This window comes from Mytilus trossulus, chromosome 8 (assembly GCF_036588685.1).
Source record: "Mytilus trossulus isolate FHL-02 chromosome 8, PNRI_Mtr1.1.1.hap1, whole genome shotgun sequence".
Lineage (NCBI taxonomy): Eukaryota > Metazoa > Mollusca > Bivalvia > Mytilida > Mytilidae > Mytilus > Mytilus trossulus.
This window is the reverse complement of record NC_086380.1, coordinates 7,411,150-7,436,083: the sequence shown is the minus strand read 5'-3', so window position 1 is coordinate 7,436,083 and position 24,934 is coordinate 7,411,150. Positions and strand designations below refer to the sequence as shown.

General features: G+C 32.6%; 2 protein-coding genes across 2 annotated transcripts; both read right to left on the bottom strand.

Moving 5' to 3' along the window:
* Positions 1-2,225: 2,225 nt before the first annotated feature.
* Positions 2,226-3,556, bottom strand: LOC134681556 (complement C1q-like protein 3). Its single transcript, XM_063541201.1, has 2 exons — positions 3,292-3,556; positions 2,226-2,692 (listed from the first exon to the last, which is right to left on the bottom strand). Exons 1-2 carry the CDS (start codon positions 3,554-3,556, stop codon positions 2,226-2,228), a joined length of 732 nt encoding a protein of 243 aa, XP_063397271.1.
* Positions 3,557-12,363: 8,807 nt separating this feature from the next.
* LOC134681555 (uncharacterized) lies at positions 12,364-14,064 on the bottom strand. The gene is made up of 3 exons (XM_063541200.1): positions 13,734-14,064; positions 12,627-12,797; positions 12,364-12,491 (listed from the first exon to the last, which is right to left on the bottom strand). The coding sequence occupies exons 1-3, from the start codon at positions 14,062-14,064 to the stop codon at positions 12,364-12,366; spliced, it is 630 nt and encodes a 209-aa protein (XP_063397270.1).
* Positions 14,065-24,934: the final 10,870 nt, after the last annotated feature.

Below are 24,934 nucleotides of genomic sequence, written 5' to 3'. Positions count from 1 at the left end.
TATATTCGGTATATAAAACAGTGTGTATGGATCTGCATTGAAACGTTTTTACTTAATTTTTCAATTCTCATTTTTTTTTTGTTCTGACCAAAAATTTCCATGTAAATCTTTTTCAGATATTTCCATTTATTTCAGTTAACTTTTTGGAAATACGTATTTATTCAATAACGTGCGATTATGTTTGAGCATTGATGTTTTTCTTGTTTGACTGCTTAAGTTCATAATCTCATTTGATAGTTTTGAATGCATTGATAATTCAAGCCCTGGAATGTCGATTCATGCACCATGTTTTGACAATGTTAAAGTCAAATCGGGTTTAAACAGATAAGATAAATACGCAACACGTTCCTACTTACTAGATCAAAATGAGACCAGCCTTGAACTGCGTGGTACAATTCAACATGTTGGTTATAGCTATAAGGTTTTAATTCCATTTATGTTTATTATCAATTATTTCATAAAAAACCTGTGTAAGGTACCCAGTTCTGTATGAATTTGATTTAAAAATCAAATAGCGTAGAACAGTTTGAAACGGATGGCAAATACGCGGAAGTGATTGAAAGGATACTTACATTTCATATGGTGAATTCTAATCAAAATATGTTGATTAAAATAAAGCTATTGAACCAAATGCTCCTTTTGGTACCTTTGCAAGGCATACCTTAGAACGTTTTAAAGATAACATAATGAGTTGATTGACGTTCGACAATATGCATATCATAGATATTGACGGATATGATCAATTTTGTGAAGTCAAAACCTCACCCTCTTCTCATGAAAAACATCGACTGCGATTAAATTTATTGTAGCCTTTATGCGTGGCATAATTAACATGACGGGTATTACTTGTGCATTTATAACTTGAATGCATGCATTGTTTTGCAATAAAGTGATAACATTGCTCTAGTTTTCAGTGTTCTTTTCAGGAAATTGTCTCTCTATTGTTTATCCTGCCAAAAACTTAACGTAAATTTTTATGATTAGCTAGTTTGCATGAACCTTGGTCTGCGAGTTTCATGTCTCGTGGTTACAAAAAGGGGCACTTGGTAATTTACAATTCTATGATGCGTTATCACTGGATATGACCCGTGAACATTTCAACAAAAGTAGACAGGTTGAGGTTTACTAACCGAACTGCTGGATATGCTGACCATTATTAGGCATCCTATTAATATTGTTGTAAATTTAATTGCTCCATCACCGACTTCAAACGTTTTATATTGTAAACTAGATTAGTCCCAACACCTGCAGTGTTGTAGTAATATTATATTTCAAGACTTACTTACAGAATTGAAGGAAGAGATATGCTTTATACTAGTTTAACAAACACTTAATTGCACTTATCATTTCTCACAATGGATGTAATACTCCTCTGCAGGATATCTTACACCCTTTAACAAAGGTTTTGGCATCGACTATAATTCACTATAGTTCATCATAGAATTTGACTATCAAACAAATTTGAAGTTTAGCGCATGTTTAATACACTATTTTCAACATAAGAAAAATGTCTGTACCAAGTCAGGAATATTACAGTTGTTATCCATTCGTTTGATGTGTTTTGATTTATGCAATTTAATTAGACACTTTCCGTTTGGAATTTTCCTCAGAGTTCCATATTTTTGTGATTTTGCTTTTTACTACTTTCAAAATATTAAATAATTCCCACCTGATACATAACGTAAGTTTTTGGTCACATTATGTTTTGGGTAGGAGTTATTATACATCCATTGCTGAGCGCTTAGCGCCAAGTTGAAAACTGACACGTAATATCAGTACAGTATAATTATATAGATGGTAAAATGGGTCTAAGGACGAGAGGCTGTTACAGGAAGGAAGAAAACATATTAGATAGGAGAAGTAGTTCTTTCTTTCAAAAGTCGAAAATGTGCAAAGATACCATAAGTGTAATTCATGTCAGCATATAGATCCCTAAAAATACACCCAAAGCGTTTCCAATTGACAAGTTTCACGATGCATTATATGTTACGTCCCCATTGTTAACGGGTGTCGTTGCGTATTTATTAATCTAGTACAGTCAAATTAACAACCATCACAATAATAGCTTTTACGACCGAATTGAAATTATTTCTATACCCTGGTCAAACAATACTGTGCGTATTGTTGTGTGTTTGTTTTTCTACATTGGCTAGAAGTATAGGGGAGGGTTGAGATACATTTATGGTTCAATCAGTAACTAATGAAATTGTAGAAGAGAAGTATCTTTAATTCAAAATTGACCAACCAGCAAACATCGATCTGCCATTACCATCGGCAAGTATATAACCGGTATGACCATATTGAGAATGCGTTCTTACGAAAACGTTGTCGCCTTTGGTAGCAGAAATGACGATTGTCTCGGAAACTTGTAATTGAATGTCATGTCCACTGTCAGAATTGATGACCCCTATTGCAGAACCTTGGACATCATTATTTTTAACGATTTCAAATGCACCAGTCGTACCAGTCTCTATTCTCAAACTCAACGTAAATACATACACACCATCGGCTGGCACTGTGAAAATTCCGGAATATGGACTGTAATCGTTGTTGATATTTGTCTTTATGACATCAAATATCAAAGTACGATGTTTACCAGCATTGACTTCATTGTGACTCATGTGGGCATAAAAAGCTGTAGGACGAGTGGGAGTAGGAGTCGGTGTTATGCTTCCTTCTAAAAGTCTCTTACCTGAAATATATATATATTTAAAAAAAGAAATCATTGAACGTATTTAAGTACGAATTAAGATGATAATATAATGTCTATTTAAATGAGGACATGTTGAATGATATTATGAATTAATTATACAACTATCGATAAAAATAAAATGAAGTAACAAAAAGCATGTTATATGCCACCGTATGACCTGCAGCGATAGGACATCTATATCGTGATATCGTATAAAAAAAGGCCGCGACATGAAAATATGAAATTCAACATATTGGAATTTTGTTTTGGCTTTGTATTATTCTCATCCGCAGATAAGAATAATATCTGGCACATGACAGATATTTTCGATCAAAATTATGATTCAAAATTGGAATTTCCGTGGACAGCATGCGTACAGAATACATTTCTTGTTTTAAGTGATAATCGGTTACAAAAGTCATATATCGCAATATTTATAATTAAAACATTGAAGGCTTCAAGAAGAGAAGACGTGTGTGCATTACTTATTCGATAAATCACAGAGTGCTATAGGGGATGGAACCAACCCAAACCCCACGACAAGATAACGAAAAAAAACTATATTCTTCACTGTTTAATAAAACAAATTAATAACATACCGTTATTCTTTCTTTCGACAATCGCCATGTTATCGTCTTTCCCTTCATTAGTATCCGCATTAAGACCTCCATTCTGATCGTTACATTTTTGCAAGAGTTTCGATATTGTTTCTTTCATTTTTACAATTTCATGCTCATTTTCACGATTCTGAATTTTGACAATACTAAATTCATCTGTTAACACATTTATTTCCTCTTTTTGAACTTTCACTATATTCTCCAGATTACGGATTTTCTCATTTTGTTCTCGTAATAATGACGCCATGTTTTGGAATTTGACGTTCATTCGACTTTCAAGTTCGTCCAATGACGCATTAGAGTAGCATATCATAATAAGCAACAAAACTATCGAACTCATTTTTTCGTACATATTTGGCCTATTCCGTACACAGGTATTGTGAGATTTGCAAATAGATAAGGTATAAGAAATTTGGTACACAAGATAAACGGTCCTTTAACTAGTACAAATTACACGTATTACAGATTATAAGTAACGTGGTCAACGTAACGCAAAACATTATAACTTGTAAATTATATACATATCTAAATTTCATAATACTTCTAATGATTTAATTGATTACGAATTGAAGCACTTTCCGTCAACCGTATTGTATAATACAGTTCAATATCATCCTCTTTTTTTTAAAAATAATATCGAAAGTTACTATCTAGCGATTATCGGTGACTATATTCCCTTCTTAGTCAAATTTGGAGGATTTTTGACAAAAACCCTATCTTCTTTGTTTGCAATTTTTTTTTTGTGGTTTTGTTCTTGTGCGACGGTATATTCCACTACGGCAACGAACATACATAAAGAAATAGCAGATTGGTTATTTCGTATGAACCAAATATACAAGATTGAACACGTATATATATTGAAGAAACACAAGCGCAAGTATATTGACCTGTGAAAATTCCAGAAAAGACAATATATCTACTATTACCTAAAAATATCTTCGTTTTTACAATACCAAATATTAAGGTTTACCTCATTTGCTTCCTTTCTCACTCACAAATACGTTAGATGCTGCCATACGTGAACTAATTGGGTTACTAGTAAAATGGACACTTTTTGATACGTCCGATGCATTATTCAGGATTTTCCGTCACTAGGATGAACACAACATTTCCAAGCACTGGTGTGTAGATACGTAGCAACGTCTATGGAGGGGAGCAACGTTATTAAATATTTTATAAGATGGTCATTGTTATATTATTGTTCGTTTCTCTGTGCGTTGCATTATAACGTTGAGTGGTTTGTGTTTCCTCTTATTTTTGAGATATTGAGATAAGACGTGGCACGGTACTTGTCTATCCCAAATTCATGTATTTGGTTTTCATGTTATATTTGTTATTCTCGTGGTGTTTTGTCTGATGTTTGGTCCGTTGCGTTTCGGTGTTGTGTCGTTGTTCTCCTCTTATATTTAATGCGTTTCGCTCGGTTTTGGTTTGTTACCCCGATTTTGTTTTTTGTCCATGGATTTATGAGTTTTGAACAGCGGTATACTACTGTTGCCTTTATTTACCGATAAATAATGGCCATATTCAGATGAGGTAAACCTTTTTCCAGGGAGTTCGGACCTTCGTTTCTTAGTAATTTCTTAAAGAAGGTACTAGTGAGTGCCAAATTTGGAACTAATCTAGATGAAAATAACACATTTTTTACTTATATTCTCGAAGTATATATTACATATGATAAATTTATCATTATTGACTTGAGAATAACACTTCAACTTTCATTCGAATATGGTGCATTTACACCGTATTTGGTGTCGATTGATATTAAGATAAATCACATGAAATTTTATAATATCAGTTCTGTTGGGAATTACCCTTTTCTGTTTTAATCAAGGACATGAAATTAAATATATTTTATCATAATGATTTTCATATGCTTTATCATCTAAATTAGGTGTTATAGTATTATTTGATTTGTCCTTATGAATAATACTTTTACTGTTTAGTCTGTTTTGACATGGTTCTGTATTTATACATCCCGTCAATGTAAATAAAGGCAACAGTAGTATACCGCTGTATACAAAACTCATAAATCCATGGACAAAAAACAAAATCGGGGTAACAAACTAAAACCGAGGGAAACGCATTAAATATAAGAGGAAAACAACGACATAACACTAAAATGTAACACACAAAGACAAAATCCAACGATCGAGAATAACAAATATAACATATATATAACATCAAAACCAAATACATGAATTTGGAATACACAAGTACCGCAATGTGAATTTACACTAAAAAAAAAGAGACATATTGTTCTACGATATTTTTTTGTATTCTTGTCTTTATGTGCTATGCTTTGTATTTATGTCATTTGTGCTTCTTTGTTACATATGATGTGGTTCTGTACTTATACATCCTGTCATTGTGGTATTGTTCTAGAATAATTTTTGTATTCTTATCTTACATTTCAGCTAATATGGTCTATATATATGCCTTTTTGTGTTTCGTTATTTATATTACGAGGATCTGTTCTTATACCTCCCGTTATTGTGTTATTGTGCAATGATAAATGTGTGCTAATTGTTTTTATAGTGATTAAGATAATAACACAATGTTGACTGCAGTTTTGAATTTTCCTCAGTGTTTGATATTTTTGTGAATAATTTTCCTTTTAGCGAAATACTACTTTTAAGTCTTAGTTTTTATGTAGTGTGTGCAAGCTGTTTTCTTTCAACTGTTCGTTTTTCTATAATTGAATAAATATTTGAGTTGCAATAGTTTATTTTAGATTAACCATCCAGCGAAAGTTGACTGTCCATGTTCATCATTAACGACTTCTCCTTTGTGACTCAATGTGGGATGGGTTTTTACGAAAACTATATTTTCTTGGTTTGCTGCAATAACAATGGTCCCAGCCACCATGCCGTGTACGTTCTTCCCTTCCAATATTCCAACGAACGTGCCTTCAGAATCACCATTTTTAGTAATAACGTATGATCCGAATGAAAGAGATTTGATACGTATACTTATTGTGAAGACATAAATGCCATCGACCGGAACTGTGAAAATCCCAGAAAAGGCACTGTAACCACCATTACCTCCATTTATGTTCGTTTTCACGGCGTCAAATACTAAGGTTTGATGTTGACCCAGGGTACTGTCCGTTCTTCTCATTTGTGCATAAAATGCTACTTTTTGTGAACTGCTTGGAGTAGGAGAAATATTGCTTGGCAGCAGGCGTTTATATTTAATAAAAACAGAATATGTATTACGTTTCAAAGGTTTCATTTAAGATTTAACACTGGTCGGATAACACCTACTTAGGACATTAGTGTCTGTTTGTATTGCTCAACATTAGAACTGTTAACAACTGCAATACAATCACATTCGTCGGAGAGGAAAATGTCTGTAGCAAGTTAAGAACTCAGTTGGATGCAAGTTGTTCCGTTTGTTTTATTAGTTGATCGATGAGTTGTGTCAGCTTTATGAATTTCTAGTAATTTGAGTTAACTTTTTTTAGTGCAAGGTGATATGTTACAATCATTAGTTATGCGTAATTCATCCGGCAAAAGGTGTTTAAATTTTCAACAAATGTATCTGCCGTATTTGAAACAGGATATCATTGAGGTTTTTCAAAAAAGTAAACAAAGGTAATGATAGCAAATTAAAAAAAATATCGATTAGTTACTGAGAAAATTGAGAATGGAAATTGGGAATGTGTCAAAGGAACAACATCCCAACCAAAGAACAGATAACAGATGACAGCCGAAGGCCACTAATTGGTCTTAAATGCAGCGAGAACATTTCGCACCAGAAGGCGTGCTTCTGCTTGCCCTAAACAGATATGTATACTAGGTCAGTCATATTGGACATCATACTGGCCAATTCTTATCCTAATTGTATTGAAAACAATACATTTCTGTTATAAGCCATTAATGAAATGTAATTGGTAACTATTTGTATCACAATCAAACAGTGTCAAAATTTCGAATATCTGATATGAAAAATGAGTATTACTCCAATCAACAGATATCGACACAACATAAGTTTAACAGTCACCAATACGAAATAGTTGAACGATAAGACATGTCGGAGTCTCAAATCAAAAGCGACATACTAAGTCTTTTGTAGACGAAACGCGCGTCTGGTGCAAATATATAATTTCAATGCGGTTATTTATAATGAGTTAATGGTTACTTTGATTTGACTATTTTTACTCGCTGTACAAGATTTTAACTTCAATATACTATTCACTGTCCCCTCAATTTGACAATCCTAAATTACAAATGATTTCACTGACCAGTGTTATCTTGTTAGCACTCGGTGTTGACATGAATAAATCAATTATATGGTAATATGTATTGATTTCCTGTTTACAAAAGTATTAATTTATCGAAATACTGAGGGTTTTCTTATCCCAGGCATTGATTACCTTAGCCGAATTTGGCACAATATTTTGGAATTAGGGATCATCAATGCTCTTCAACTTTGTACTTGTTTGGCTGGATAACTATTTTGATCTGAGTGTTACTGATGAGACGTATGTAAACGAAACGCCCGTCTGGCGTATTAAATTATAAGCATGGGATTTTCATAACTATTATCATATCACAATCTTACCAAAAAATTGGAAAACTACCTTTGTCAAATGTGCATACAAGAGAACTTTTAAAAGTCTTGTACTTAAATTCAGTTATCACGGTGCGCTGTACCCTATATGCTTTGTTTAGTTATTGATGAGTTTACTATACCATAATCTCATTGGTGATTGCTTGACCTTAAATCTGACGTAACAAACCATTTTCAATTTGGATCCAAGGAGGTAGGCAGGAGACAATTGAACTCAAATATAAAACAACAAAAAACACCATCCCACAATTATTGTAATATACATACTGATATTCTTCATTATATTAATTGTCAACTCATCGTCTTTCCCGCCACTTATATCCACATTATTATTATCATTTTTAACGCCACAATTGTGGAAGAGGATTGATATTGTTTTCTTAATTTTAACAATTTCGATTTGGTTTTCGCGGTTTTCAATTTTGACATTCCCAAGTTGACCAGTTAGCTCGTTTATTTTCACTTTTTGAATATTCACGGTATTCTCCAGATAACGGATTCTTTCATTCTGTTCTCGTAACAATGCGTCAATATGTTGGAATCTAACGTTCATTCGATTTTCTTGTTCGTCCACAGAAGCACTCGAGTGGCATATCATTATAAGCAAGAAACCTAACGAACATATAGTTTTCCACATATTGATAAACAAGGCGATTTGGTATGATTGCCAACGAACTTACTATCGACAAAGATCAAAATGACGTAAATGAACCTTTATGGCAATGGGAGCATTTTCGGTACACAGGAATTGTAAGATTTGCAAATTGATAAGATTTGAGATATAAGGTTCTGTCAATAGGTACTTATTTGAAGATTATCAGTAGCGTTGGAGCTTTAGTTGACAAACCAAATACGCGTAGTAAAAAAATGGTACTGATTTGTTTATAACTTATACTGTTTTTACTTTCAAACAGTACACGAATTCTAATAAGCCAATCTTATTTGACATTTCAAAGCTTCATTACTTAATGAACTTAAATGAATACCTTCAAAGTGCAGCTTGTGAAAGAAACTGGCATAATAATTTTTGGTGTAAAAATACCTTATTCATGTTTCTGTTTTGTATAATCCAACAAAATTGATAGAGTGGATTGGAATTTTATAACTAGAATGCTATAATCTTTTTAACTTCAAGAAAAAGCACATTAATGTCTTTTGAAGATAAGATAAGATAAAAAAAAAAAAAAGCAAGCTTGAATCAAGTCTTGTCATTGCATTATATCTCAGTGTCTCCTCATTAAGACGAATTTCCAAAATTTCATTCTCCAGTCCCCACTAATGAGTACTTCTATATGATAATTTGATAATTAAAGTGGGGATTTTTCTCGAATTAGCAAAAAGTATCTTTACTCATTCAATAAATTGAATTGATATGTAGACTTACTGTACCACCATCCGTATACAATGTCTTACTCCTTCTTAGCTGTTACATATTTTTAAAAACTATCATGCCAACAGAGACACTTAAATACTCAAAACATTATAAGGAACCATGTTATTGTCATTGATACTTTTAGACCTTCATATATATTATAAGCTCGAAAACAACCATCCAGCAAATATAGATCATTGTCAGCAAATTTAATTTCTGGAATAAAGTAAAAGGCACATTTTGCTGTGTATTAATATTGTCATTACTGCTACATGATTGCTACCTATCGCAGTTGTTGGATAAAGTGGATGTTCACAAATAAATTCTTTGAAAATTTGAATGCAACTTAAATGCATGAAGTGACGTTTGATTTTTGAATAATGAAAATAATGATAAGCAGTGAAACCAGATCGCACTTGGCGCTGTGTTAACGTGTCTATTATGTGAGTTTTGTATCAAGATATACAATAAATATGTTATGCGTGTATCAATATGCCTTTCTGAAAAAAAATACCTAATTAAAAAATATGTTCAGCAGGTATATGGTACAGATTGCACTGTATTTGATCTTCAATATTTTGCACACAAGTTTAACTAAACTGTGCAGTATGAATACAGTACAATAATCATGTTAAATAATTTTAATTTGTCAATTAGTATCTGATAAGTATGCACTTCGATATCAACTAGTATAGCCGATAATTAATGATAATTTTTCAAAGTATGTTTTTATTTAAATATAAATCTCTTCACTCCTTTGTCGTGAATTTCCGCTGGTCTCCTAACAAATTGTTTTAAATTCTGCATACGATAATTCTGGTCCATTAAATGCTTTATAGTTACACTTGTCGTTCATATAGGTATGTAGAACTTCAACATCATCTAGAAGACTATCAAGATCAAGCTGCGTGTCATTCTGTTATTATACCATGTGACAATTGAATATGGCGATTGGTTGCTAATAGGTAATATATCCAACCTGATGGTCTCATTTAAGTCTAAATTTTCTTTGAAATTCAAGATCAATAACAAAAAATGGAACAATGATAATTTAATGTCACAGGCATTAAATATGTTTATTGAAACAGTTTGGGCGTCTTATAATACACCGTCGATTATGACATTTTGCACTCAACAAAGTTATATTTTCAAAATTAAACAAATTAAAGGTTTGATGGGCAGTTAAAAGTGATCATTTAAATGTCGAAATTGATGTAAATCAAACTAAAAGGGTACATAAAGGTGAGAATATATCAAGAGAACAATCTGTTTGACTTTCTCTAGTGATTTAATTTAAATGTAAAAGTGTTTTTTGCAATTAGTTTGGCGCGAACTATAGGGCAACGATTAACAATGTGTCAGCTATTGGTTAGTATGGTCAACTGCTGGGTTCACTACTTTTTGTAATTTTAGCAATAATGAACTGTTTAACTGTATTCGTAAGAATGTATCTTATGCATATACCGTTAATTAAGTTGTGATAGATACAGTAACTCATCTGTGGTTATCATCTCATATCAAACTTATATTTGAATGCGAGGATGACACAACATAAACTGATTAATGCAGAGGACTGAAACCATTCAATAAACTTTTGCAGATACAAAAAAAGGAAAATCACAAAAAATCGGAGTTCCGAAGAAAATTCAAAACGGAAAGTCTCTAATCATATGGCAATATCAAATGACAAAACACATCAAACGAATAAATAACAACTGTCATAATCCTGACTTGGTACAGGCATTTTCAAATGTTGAAAATGGTGGATTGAACCTGGTTTTATAGCGCTGAAACTCTCTTTGTTACGCCAGTCTCATCAAATTCTGTTATATTTACAACGGTGCGTAACAAAACAGACACAACAAATAGAATAGTACAAATATGGATACAGTAGTCATCACTGTGATACAATTTCAAACAAACAATGTTACAAGTGTTAGTATCGTCTCAAACTCGCTATGAGGTTGGAGTTACGATGTCCCGTGTTTAAGGCCTTACTGTGACTGTTAGATGAATAATAGCAATATATGAACCATTACATTGCTTTTTGTGGTTTTTTTACTTACACATACTGATTATTTTTGTCTCATAGATGAGCACCCCATATCAATTCTTTTCTTTTACGAAACATCATTGTAGATAAGAAATAAAATCTATGATTTTGTCTGTCAAAATTAATTCTCAAAATCTAAAGCTTATATTAAGTACATATCCATTTTCAGATATTTCCTTTACAGAACCAACAAGATGTCTTAGAATCGTCTTTTATTAAATGAGTTAATAAGTGTAAGCTTATTTCTTCTCTGAATTAGTGTTTTCAATACTAAAAGCAGCCGTAATTTATTTTATAAACCGTTGAGGTGGTATGATTGTCGTTCGCCATCTTGGATTTTGAAAAACAGAATATCTAAGGTCCAGATTTTCAATCAAGTTAGCAAAATGTGATGCAGGACTGGGTCGAGGAAAGTATATATTTACGTCATTTGGTGTCTGGTAGAGAATTGTCTCATTGCAATCCATACCACATCCCCTTATATCTTTTGGCAAAAAGAAAAAAAACAGGACGAGGTAAGCACTAGACATTCATTTTCAGGCTAAGAACATACACGGCCACGCCCACTTGTATTTTTTGTCTATCTGATGAGTTAAGCCTTTTTCAACTGATTTTGATAGTTCGCTCTTATGTTGTACTGTTATACCACTGTCCCAGGTTAGGGGAGGGTTGGGATCCCACTAACATGTTTAACTCCGCCACATATTGTATGTATGTGCCTGTCCCAAGTCAGGAGCCTGTAATTCAGTGGTTGTCGTTTGTTTATGTGTTACATATTTGTTTTTCGTTCATTTTTGTACAAAAATAAGGCCATTTGTTTTCTCGTTTGAATTGTTTTGCATTGTCTTATCGGGGCCTTTTATAGCTGACTATGCGGTATGGGCTTTGCTCATTGTTGTAGGCCGTACGGTGACCTATAGTAGTTAATGTTTGTGTCATTTTGGTCTTTTGTGAATAGTTGTGTCAGTGGCAATCATACCACATCTTCTTTTTTTTATATAATCAATTCTTTCACATGTAAAGTGAAGTATTTAATTTTCAAACTTTTTGCACTTTAAATAAGCCATCCAGCGAACCATGTTCTACCATTGTCATCACTCCCAATGTCTCCAGCGTGATCAAGTGTGGAATGAGTTCTAACAAAAATCTTATCCCCTGAATTGGCTGATATTACGAAAGTACCTGTTAAATAATCAGTAGAGCATATAGTCTTAAAATTTCCGAAGACCGTGCCTTGTACGTCTGCATTTTTGACAAGTTGATACGAACCATATGCGTGACATTCAACTCGTATGCTAAAGGTAAAACCGTACACACCATTATACGGCGCTGTGAAGATACCAGTATATTCACTATATCCTCCATTTACATTGGTAATAGAGACATCAAATAGTAATGTATGATGTGGGCTGGGATGCCATTCTACATGACTCATGTAGGCGTAAAAAGCAGTTGTTTCTTGTGCAGCTCGAACTTTTCTTTGTCTTTCTGAAAGTAAATAACAAGATATGTACCAGTTTATTTTCTAATAAAAGAAAAGATAAAATACGAAAATAAGTAGACGTGGTATGATTGCTAACGAAACAAATATTTACTACAGACAGATAAGCATGGTTCTAATGTTATCAAATATACGTATAATAATACAGAAAGCTATGAAAGGCACAAACATGACAGAAGGCTTCCAACTTAAAAGAGAAAAAAACACCAGCCTGATGATGATGTTAGATACAAAAAAAAAACAACCCACAAATATGATAGACAGCAATCAACGACATCCACTAATTTACAGACAAGGATGTAAGACTCTGAATAATCTTTAACTGGAAATAATCATAGAAAACAGTGATTATTACTAACGTCCACTTAAAAAAAACATCAGAAGGAAGCACGGGCTGAGTGTGTGTAGCCAAGAAATACAGAAACACCGCAAGCGTTGGTAACATGTTCGTACTTTATTTTGTCTTTTTGGGGAAATCTTACGACCACTCTGGTGTTTTGGGTTAAATCGTATATGCTCTTGTATGATATTCATGAAAAATCCTGAAAGAAACGAAAATCGTTTTATCGTGGTCGATATTGAAGGACGATAATCGACCTTAATCGACCATTCAACAAGTTCTGCTCAGTTTAGGAACATCTTTACCCGCAGCAGCAATGGTAACATCACAAAAGGAAAATAATGTAATGAAAAATAAGTGACTCAAAAAAGATATTCCCGAACAGAAAAAAAGACTATTTGGCTGGCAAAAAAGTAAAATTATAAAAACTTAGAGGAAAATCCAAAACGGAAAGTCCCTCATCAAATTGCAAAATCAAAATGCTAAAATACATCAAACGATTGAACAACAACTGTCATATTTCTGAATTGGTACAGGCGAAAGGGGAAAGCAGAAATACATAAATAATTTTTATTTTACTCACCTTCACCTTCTTCAACATCCCTCTGAACAATACCAACTCTTTTTCTGGGGGAATACCCCAAAAATAGATTTGAAATATATGCTTTCAAATCAGCAAGTTGTCTTTCCTTTTCGCCATCTGATAATTTGACTTTATCCAATTCATCCTTAAGTTTGTTTATTTCCGCTTCCTGTCTGCCAACAATTTGCTCAAGTTTTTGGAAACGGTCTTCCCATAGTGATTCTATATTGTTAAATTTGGCATGCATCTGAATCTCGAGTTCTTCTAGTGAAGCATTTGATAATGTAAGTGTAATAATAAGACAAAGTACTAGAAAAACTTTGTAAGACATTTTGATCTTAGTACATAAGGTAGAAATGCAAGACAGATTGCACATGAATAGATAAGAAGTAGAAATGTTGACAGGAAATTCCGCTGAACTTAAAATGATAAGTAACTTTGACGACTTATGACAAAAAAATAGGTTAAGGTAAATTGTGATTCAAATACGGAGAGCATAGCACACAAATTAGTGTTGGTACATTTTGTTCAGAATACAAAGTTGAATATCAAATGCAACGTATGATTTCTACAGTAAAACGTGTTTATAGAAAAAAGAAGTTTTATTGAATGCAATGCTAGTATGAAAAGTCTGTAAAGGTTTAGAACTCCTCGATAATACATTTCAGATCATTTCAATTCTTTGTAAATACAGTTTTTCCAGAAACAATCAGTATGAAAACAATGTTATTGCATGGTATTAGCGCAACAGTGAGTCCACCATAAAGTTCTTGAATTAAACATAATGTTTCTTTTCACAAAAATAAAGTCTTATTTTTCTTATTTTTCCAATTATGTTTCTTAAATGTGCTTTATTTGCATCTTTATTTGACCTCAACATCCTGTTTCTTAAGTGGGATCCTTAGAAATGGCTTTGCGAATAGTTATCAAAGCTGCAAGGTTTATAATTTGATACGTAAGACGCGTTTTTGACTACATAAGACTCATCGGTGAAGCTCATATCGAAATAGTTTAAAAGCCAAACAAGTACAAAGTTGAAGAGCACTGAGGATCCAAAATTCCAAAACATTGTGTCAAATACGGCTACGGTAATATATTCCTGGGACAAGAAAGTCCTTAGTTTTTCGAAAAATTCAAAGTTTTGTAAATAGGAAATTTTAAAAAATGCGTATTTACATGTTGGTCAGTTCTAGGTATAAAACAATACCAATAGAGGATCGACTTATGACTTTTGAACAGCGGTATACTACTGTTGCCTTTATTTGCCAGCATGAGTAATCTGGTCAGCCACGGACGATGCGACTGTTGTAGACACAATGTTTATTTTATAGCTAAATAGATATTTATGTCTTAAATTACTTCCTTACTTCTTTCCCAGTCGAGTAACATCTGTTTATAGGGGACAGGTTTGTGTAACTGTTTATATGATCATTACAAGAAGCTTTCAGTCATCTTTAATTCGAAATTAATTGGACATTTAAAAGATTTATTGTCCATGACATTAGATCTTATACTTTTTAAATGAGTAATGTAATCATATAATATTATTTTTGTATAAAGAAAATTGAAGTTTCTTTTTTAAATTAAAATTGAGAAAAGACTGAGTGGGTTTACGTGCTGGTTTTATGTCAGACACTTTATAGTGATATAACCGAAGCATAAAAGATTAAAGATTTTACAAAATATGAACGTGTGTTCTATTTTACAAAGTAGGTCTTTAAAAATAATAAAGCTTTTTAATACACTCTTCCAGGGACTAGAAAAAAATTCAAGATCAAGAATAAAATGATCAGATACGGTAGACGGAATTTCAACTGCAAAGACGTCAAAATCAACAATTTTCCCCATGCATGTTATGTCTGTAAATAAATGTTACCGTATTGTTAATCGGTGACACATTAAGTTGCTGTTTTTCAAGTGTTAACACATGCATATTAACCTCATATGGTCTTTTGGAAATATTTCCAGACATGAATTAATTTCCTATTAAAATCCTTATAGTGGATATTATATTAATTTAAAACAAAAATTAGTGAAAATTGGCATGCATTTTTTTTATGAATCTGTAATTCTTTTTCGATGTTGAATTATATATTATTAGGATTATATATTTCGTAATCTTGTATAATTCTGTCCAACTTTAAAATGATTTGATTCTATAGACCTTCAACTCTCATCAACTTTTATAATTTGATTTATTATTAGGCGATGTATACTAAAAGTGAGCCAATGCCCCGTGTTGAAGGCTGTACATTGACCTATAATGGTTTACTTTTTAAAATTGTTATTTGGATGGAGAGTTGTCTCATTGGCACTCACACCACATCTTCCTATATCTATAAACAATTTATTCGAACTTTTATATTCTTGTATATATAATAGTGCTTCTTATTTATCAATTATGTAGATCATATAGGTAAAATATATGCAGAGATAAGTGTATGTGCTTCTGACAACATAAAGCTTTACTTTCAGCAGAATTGTGGAATAATTTAAGAATGTGTTTCTTATACATTTTTTGGGATAAATGCTAAAACATTGGCAACATATGTTACATTTGTAATTTAATACTATTTCTAGCATTTATTCTTTAATGGTCTGTTAAAAAAAGCAAGATACTTTAAGGTGGTATCTAACACTTTAGCTAAAATTGATTTGGCTCGTTTGATTTTCTTAAAATTGAATGGATAAGGTGAATAATTCACGGAAAGTTTGAACTACATATTTAACACAGTGCCTTCCACTTCACGGATATTGTCTGCTCCATTTAATTACAAATACAGATTTAAAACATCAAAACTTCTCAACTTTATACTTGTTTGGCTTTTTAACTATTTTTATCTGAGCGTCGCTCATGAGTCTTATGTAGACGAACACGTATCTTACGTATCAAATTATAAGCCTTGTACCACTGATAACTAATTACACCACTGGGTCTCATCGGTGACGCTCATATCAAAATATTTATAAAGCCAAACAAATACAAAGTTGAGGAGCTGTGAGGATACAAAATTCCAAAACGTTGTATACAAATACAAATTTTAAATAAAAAACACACTCAAAGGCAAATTTATACAAGGTAAGTTCATATCTGACAAAATCCAATGTTATCATCCAACGAAACGAGTGAAAAAAAAAACAACTGCCATATTTCTGACTAAGTTTCCCATGAAAATTACAATAATTTGACGTTCAACATACTAACATGGATTGAAAATATTTCTATTGTTCTTATGTTTTTTTCTTTTAATTCCTGTAGTAATTTTTCATAGCACAATTCAATAAATCTTCAAGTACTAAGCCTTTAAGAAGTGCGTTATGTTAAACAAAAAAACACTTAAAGATATGAATATAATTTCAGGCAATGATATATTTTAATTTCTGTTTAAGCTAGTGTATATAAACTCATCATAAATACAAGAATTAAATAAAACATTTACGCCATACGCGCTTTTCGTCTACAAAAGAATCATCAGTGACGCTCGAATAAAAAAAACACCTTAAAACGGCCAAATAAAAAACGATGTTTGACAAAACCTCTTAAAAGTTTTGCTAAGGTGATCTATTCCTGAGGTATAAAAGCCTTATTATTTTCTTACTATAAGACTTAAATATTATATTGTATATATTAAAACGAAAATTGCACGTCCCTTTTATCAAACGAAAATAATTAATCGAAAGATGAACCTCGCACCATTACCTTGCATTAGACGAATACATTCAATGTCACTTGAATTTCGAAGGACAATCATTATCGTGAATGAACTAACTTAGTAAACTTTCGCATTAATGATAACATCACGCCCTCTAGCAGGTAATATCATTAAAGAAGGTAGAACCGGTAATAAATTGTTATATGATTGACTTATCAATTGAATAGAGCTCTATTTAATTAATCTCAGAGGACTCAATATTATTCCATCAACAAATTGATGAACAAAGTAGACAGATTGATATAGTATTAACTTGTGGACTTTCTAAAGGATAAAAATAATAATTGGAATATATCGTTAAATTGTTAACAAAAAACGTAAAGGAATTATGTTAGGAAGTATTTTCCGTGGCGTGGTTTGAATCGAGCACATGTCGAACTATAGGACATATTAATACGCTACCACTTTCAGGAATCTATCAATTACAGTATTATGTTAAAAATTATAACTAATAAAAAACACATCCAAGGTAAATTTAAAAAGCGGAAGTCCCTATAAACTGACGAAATCAAATCTTATCAAGCAACGCTATGAGTGGAACACAAATGCGATATTCCTTATTTGGTACAGACTTTTTCGACGTTTTTCGAAAAACTAAGGATTTTCTTATCCCAGGCATAGATTACCTTAGTCGTATTTGGCACAACTTTTTGGAATTTGGATCCTCAATTCTCTTCGACTTTGTATTGTTTTATATAATTATTTTGATATGAGCGTCACTGATGAATCTTATGTAGACAAAACGCGCGTCTGGTGTACTAAATCATAATCCTGCATGTACCTTTAATAATTATTCATACCACTAGGTCGATGCCTTTGCTGGTGGACGTTTCGTCCCCGGGGGTATCAACAGCCCAGTAGTCAGCACTTTGGTATTGACATGAATATCAATTATGTGGTCATTGTTATAAATTTCCTGTTTACAAAATTTGAATTTTTCGATGGACTAAGGATTTTCTTATCCCAGGCATAAATTACCTTAGCCGTATTTGGCACAACTTTTTGGAATTTTGGATCCTCAATGCTCTTCAACTTTGTATTTGTTTGGTTTATAACTATTTTGATTCGATGAGTCTTATGTAGACGAAACGCGCTTCTGGTGTACTAAACTATAATCCTGGTACCTTTGATAACTATTTTGTTATGACTCAAACGTTTTGACGATTTTAACCTGTTTCGTACCGCCCATAACCGTAGAAAATGCGTTTACCAAAAAGAGAGTTTTGTTAATAATTTTAAACATGTTTCATTCATCGATTGATCTGTAAAAATGTTTTTTTTTATCTGTTTATACTATCTTGGCCTTAATATTTGTACATGTATTCATAATGTAAGAATAAACGATAAAAAATAGTAGAAAAGTTAAATTTAAATGTTATTTTCGATATTTTTATAGTTCAAAGTCAATGCAAGAAAATAAACCTCATATCAATGCTATAAAACCAGGACAATCCACCATTTTCTACATATGCAAATGCATGTACCAAGTCAGGAATATGACAGCGGTTATCTATTTGGTTAATGCGTTTGAGCTTTTCATCTTGTCATTTGATTAGGGACTTTCCGTTTTGAATTTTCCTCCGAGTTCAGTATTTTTGTGATTTTACGTTTTACTTCGCGTTTAAGTATGTAGATTTAAATTTTAACCTGTCGTGACATGTCAAGACGATAATTACCACACAACTCCCAGAACAAACATATGTCGAGACCTTTCAAACGTTTTTAACACCTTCACTGACTTTAAAGTTCTCATTCGCACATTTCTGTGACAGATTCATAGCAACAAATCGCAGCGTCAGTAAAGTTCAATCCCAAAAACGCTTTAAAGATGGCGTTAACATATCTCATCTCATCATTAAATAACTTTTTGTTAGCGCCTTTCATTTTAGTTATTGAGTTAGCAATTTAAAGAATAATAAGATCCTAACATTTGATTATTCAACACGGGATGTTTTGTAAAGAGCTGTGAAAAGGTGTGTTACTAAGAACATCAATATCATTGGATCACGCTAGTTACTGTCATTTGTCGTTACAGTTTGGTCTTCATAATGATCATTACAATATCGGAGCCGACCTTAATAACCGGTAATTCAAAACAAATTGGCACACCTTTAGGAAAGAATAAACTTGGTTAATTGGAGAAAATTGAAAATGTTAAAGAATAGAACCGTTGAAGATTTCAACACATAGAGGGTTAGAACGAAGTAAATGGCATTGTCTAAATATCCAGTAAAACGAAACAATATAAAACAGCGGCATAAACAAATCTAGAACCGGTACAAATAAGATCAAGAGATAAAGTTTATACAGAGGAACTATAAAACCAAAAATCTGAGAATATTGTAAAATTACAAATATTCAGGACAGTCAAGAGTGCAATAATTCCGAAACTGAACTGTTCTCAGTTATACAGTTAATCATTTCCGTGACGACTTGAACCAGCAGTAGAGAGAGAAAATAGCTTGCCATCGATGCTTTCAAATCAGTGCCCATGCGGGTGTGTTATTATTTTGAATTTACGCTCTCTACCAAATGAGTAACATACCGAGGTCAATTTCATCAATATACAGATAGAGAAACAGATACGAATACAAATGCTCCCGGAAGATACGCTGTTTCTATTCAATTTGATAGTTAATTTAATGGCGGCAAACATCTCTAACATATTTCCAATATCATAAATATCCTAAGATCATGAGGCTGTTTATCTGTGCATATAATTAACCTTTATCAAGATAAATATTTTAAGAATAAGTTGCTTTTGTCAGATTTCGAATTTGTATTGGTGCAGTTCAGAACATACTAAATAAATGATACAAAACAATACTTAACCAGCGCAGTTAGATTGAGGTTTAAGTCACCAAAGGGACAATAAAACTTCAGTCGAAATCCAACTGCCTATGGAATGGAAAAAGAAACGACCAAAAGATATACACCCGTTGAAAGAAAAAAACAACATAGACCAACCCCGCCCCCCCCCCCCCCCCCCCAAAGAAAAAAAAATAAAAACGGGAGAGAGATCAGATGCTCTAGAAAGGGACGTATCATGCTCTACAAATAAAATAATCACAAATTAAAATGCAAAGGTTTTCATCTAGTCATGGAGCTCATGATTGTGTTAAAAAGGCTTACATTTTGTATAATCTATAATACCGTAAATATGTTATTCGCCGTATTTTCAGACTAGACAGATTCGTTAATGTATCTGGACTTCGACCGATTCGATGTGAAGTCGTCTCAACTCATTAGCAACATATCTATAGAAACATGTCGTTTGGTCCACAGGTTTATTCACAATTCTCTACATTAGAAAATGCCTGTACCAAGTCAGAAATATGCAAGTTTCTGTCCATTCGTTTGATGCGTTTGCGCTTTTAATTTTTCTATTTGATTTGGGACTTTCCGTTTTGAATTTTCCTTGGAGTTCAGTATTTTTGTGATTTTACAATTTGATATGTTATTTAATCGATTGTTTCCGATTGACGATTATGAAATTTCGAGCAAGGACCGAAGCTCATAAACTCTGCAATCAATATTTAAACGCAGGACTTCGGGAATGTCCGGAGAGCATACAACCTTGGTTCGGAAGTTGGTTTATAGCAAGAGACGTTATCGACGCACCCAGTCTCGTTCCTGTTAGAGCTCGTGCGATTCAATCTGTGTTTTTTCTCTTGATACCTAAATTACGGTAAACTACTGTCGCCTTGAATTAGAGCTAATTTCTAATAAAAAAAAAAGAATCAATATTAAAATATACACCCAACAAGTTGAGGGCATTCAAATTGTATCGAAAAAATGAAATTTAAACTTGAAAGAACCTTTGATATTTTTGCTCTTCTTTGAAGAGCAAAATTAAATGAAAATATTAAAAAAGACTATTTAATTAAAATTTAATGTAATCTTTCCCGATCAGAGCTTCTAAAATATTTGTTCTTTAAAACGGGAATTCCCTCTAGAAACAACAAGAGAGTAAAATGTTAGCAACGTAACATCAATATTGGTAAAACTAATATAAAGGAAGATTGCCTAGTATTTGTCAAAATCGGCATTCGATCATTATATATTCAAGGACAAGTTTTATTTTAAAAATTTGCCCCATCGACTTATTAATAACATGAAAACCAGACGGCTGGACTCGTTTGCACTGTTTTCTACCCGTCTGATCTCTTTGTTTTATATCAAATTTGACCATCTTTATGACACCTTTAATTCTTTTTATATGTTTACAATATTTTACATATACCAGGTCAGGCTATCTGGACCATCTGTTCGTTTTAGTATGACCTTAGCCGTATTTGGCACAACTTTTTGGAATTTTTGGATCCCCAATGCTCTTCAATTTTCTACTTGTTTGGCTTTCTAACTATTTTGATCTGAGCGTCACTGGTGATTCTAATGTAGACGGAACGCGCGTCTGGCGTATTAAATAATAAGCCTAGCTTGTACCTTTGACAATTATTTTGTGAGTACACCTGCTAGTATTTTGTCGGAGGACTAACGAATCGATGTTTATCCTAGTATCTATGATGAGTTTATTTATATGGTCTGGTTTCTGTAATTCATGATATCCATTTTTGGATTATCATGTTAGGGACACTTCAACTGAACTTATCTGAATAAAAACAAGGCAACCATAATTGGTAATAGAAGGGTGCACTTAGAACCAAATGCTTCAGAGAATATCTGTTTATGGTTATTGCATAGATATTTTACAAGTACCACTAATTGCGTTGCCTTGTTGGTGTCCCTTCAAATCTGGACATTGGTTTAATATGTACACATTGTCATACCAAGTAGTATGTAATGATATGAAACCATCTATTATATTGCATGATTTGTTTTCGCTATGTATATGTATTGAATAGACTTTTTATAGTTGCCACTCATTGCGTTGCCTTTTTTGTGCCCTTTCAAAATTTGGGCATTGATATTCCTATGAAATCATTGTAATACCAAGTAGTATGCAATGATATGAAACCATCTATCATATTGCATGATTTGTTTTTGTTCAGAAAGTAATCAGCCCGATGCTTTTTACGACGTACTTGAATTGATAAGAAATCTAAAAAGAACACGTTTATTGCTATAAGAAAATGATCTCTGTATTACCTATCCACCAGAGGATTTCCCCCTATTAGGTTAATGCATCATTTCAGAAAATCACACTGATAACAATCAGAGCTTTCTTCTAATCTACGAATTGTCCCCTCAAACCATAAAATAAAGAAAGCATCAACTCATTATTTATCTCTGAAGATATTCACGCATTTCATGTCTTAAGAAATTAATTGATTGTTGATCCGTAGCCTTGTGTGTATAGATTAAGAAGGTAACAGGTACCAAGAGACTGCATTAGAAACAATATTGAAATAAAATAATTCTACGTTGCAATATTTGTTTCACTTTATTTGTATTTGTACTAAAATGGTTAAATTCAGCGTTTTCTAAAATCAATAATAAAGTTTAGTTTTCCCATAATATTAAGTGGAGTGAAAGTAAGAAGCAATGTATAAAGTATATACTAATAACGGTACCTTCTTTTCTGCAGGAGATGCATTTTCTCTTCAGTGATGAATGAGTTTATTCATACTATTTGTTAAATATAAAAAAGAAGATATGGCATGATTGTCAATGAGACAACTGTCCACAAAAGACCAAAATGACACAGAAATTAACAACTATAGGTCACCGTACGGTCTCAACAATGAAGTCAGCTATAAAAGGCCCCGATAAGACAATGTAAAACAATTCAAACGCGAAAACTAACGGCCTTATTTATGTAAAAAATATTTGTTTAAGACTGGCACAATAGGTTGTATGAGGACCTACCTATTGTACCAACCAGCATCGAAGTTTTATGAAGGACATACAGATAATGGCATGGCATAAACAAACCGAAACTGTCCATAAAACATTTCATAGAATATTTGGGTAGATCAGTGAATCCGTCATGTTGATATTGATAAGAAACATTTAGCCATTTAAATAGATTATCTTCATTACATATTTGTTTTTCGTTCATTTTTTATTATAAATAAGGCCGTTAGTTTTCTTGTTTGAATTGTTTTACATTGTCTTATCGGGGCCCTTTATAGCTGACTATGCAGTATGGGCTTTGTTCATTGTTAAAGGCCGTACGGTGACCTATAGTTGTTAATGTCTGTGTCATTGTGGTCTCTTGTGGACAGTAGTCTCATTGGCAATCATACCACATCTTCTTTTTTATATCTTCATTCAAGATGACTATTATATCGTTCTGAGAGGGACTAGTACATGCCAATAGTTTGAATACTAACATATCCATTAGAAGTGGTCATGTAGCCATAAAATCGAACTCATAGCTTTCAAAAAGTAGTATGTACTAGCACAACTAACTATTAACTCGTATAAAGCACATTCAGTGTCAAAATACCAGGAAATAACACCTTTTAAAAAAATATTTAACAATTTAACTTGACACAACACTTCAATAAAATTAATGTTACCTGAACACTCAACATAGTAAAGCAGAGAGTAAAGTTAAGTAGAACCTACACTGCCGTAAACAAACCATTACAGAAATTGCAACTTGTATTCATCAAAAACACCTTGCATGTTTTATTGACGTATGATTTTTTTTATCATTATAACGCTTGTTTAAAATCTTTAAAAAAAAAAAAAAGGACAACAACAGATTCGAGAAGTATTACTATAAATTTTCTCATTTAATGTCAAATAAGTGCTCTAGATTATGTTTAAATTTTTATTAAAAAGAAATAGGCATATGAGTCCCATGATGACTCCGCCTTTAGACACTGTGAGAATTTTGAATCTCTGTTAATACGAAAAAGGCTGTTCACGTTAAAGACAGTTTTACATTTATTACATGAAAAATTCAGCCCCACTAGTTTTTTTAGTATTGTCTATTTTATAAAAACACAGCCTGTGAAATTTATTATGTTTCCTTCTCTGTACTTTCTATTTATACAGCTTGTCAAGTATTTAGACCTCTCTGTTTCCTATTGTTTGGGAGAGGTCGAGGAGTGAGACGAGGAGTCTTCCCCTGTCTGGGATCCATACAAAAAAAACACACATCACTCAGGTTGAGCAGGTACAGCGTAAGGCAGCCAGGTTTGTCTTCAATGATTATAAAGACAGATCACCTGGAGCAGTTTCAAATTTAATAAAATCATTGGAATGGGAAAATTTAGAATTAAGAAGGAAAAAAGCTAGATTAACTATGCTGTATAAAATAAATTGGGGGTTAGTTGAAGTTCCTAAGGACAACTTAACAATATCTGATAGACGCACTAGGGGGAAACATAAATTTAGGCAAATATCAACAAATAAAGATTTCTATAAATTTTCATTTTATCCTCGCACCATTTCGGACTGGAACTCACTACCTGAAGCAATAGGTATGTCTGACACCCTGGAATCCTTCAAAAGTGGCATATCCACTTTAACATTTGAAGGATCCACAGCAACTTATTAAACTTTAAAGCCACT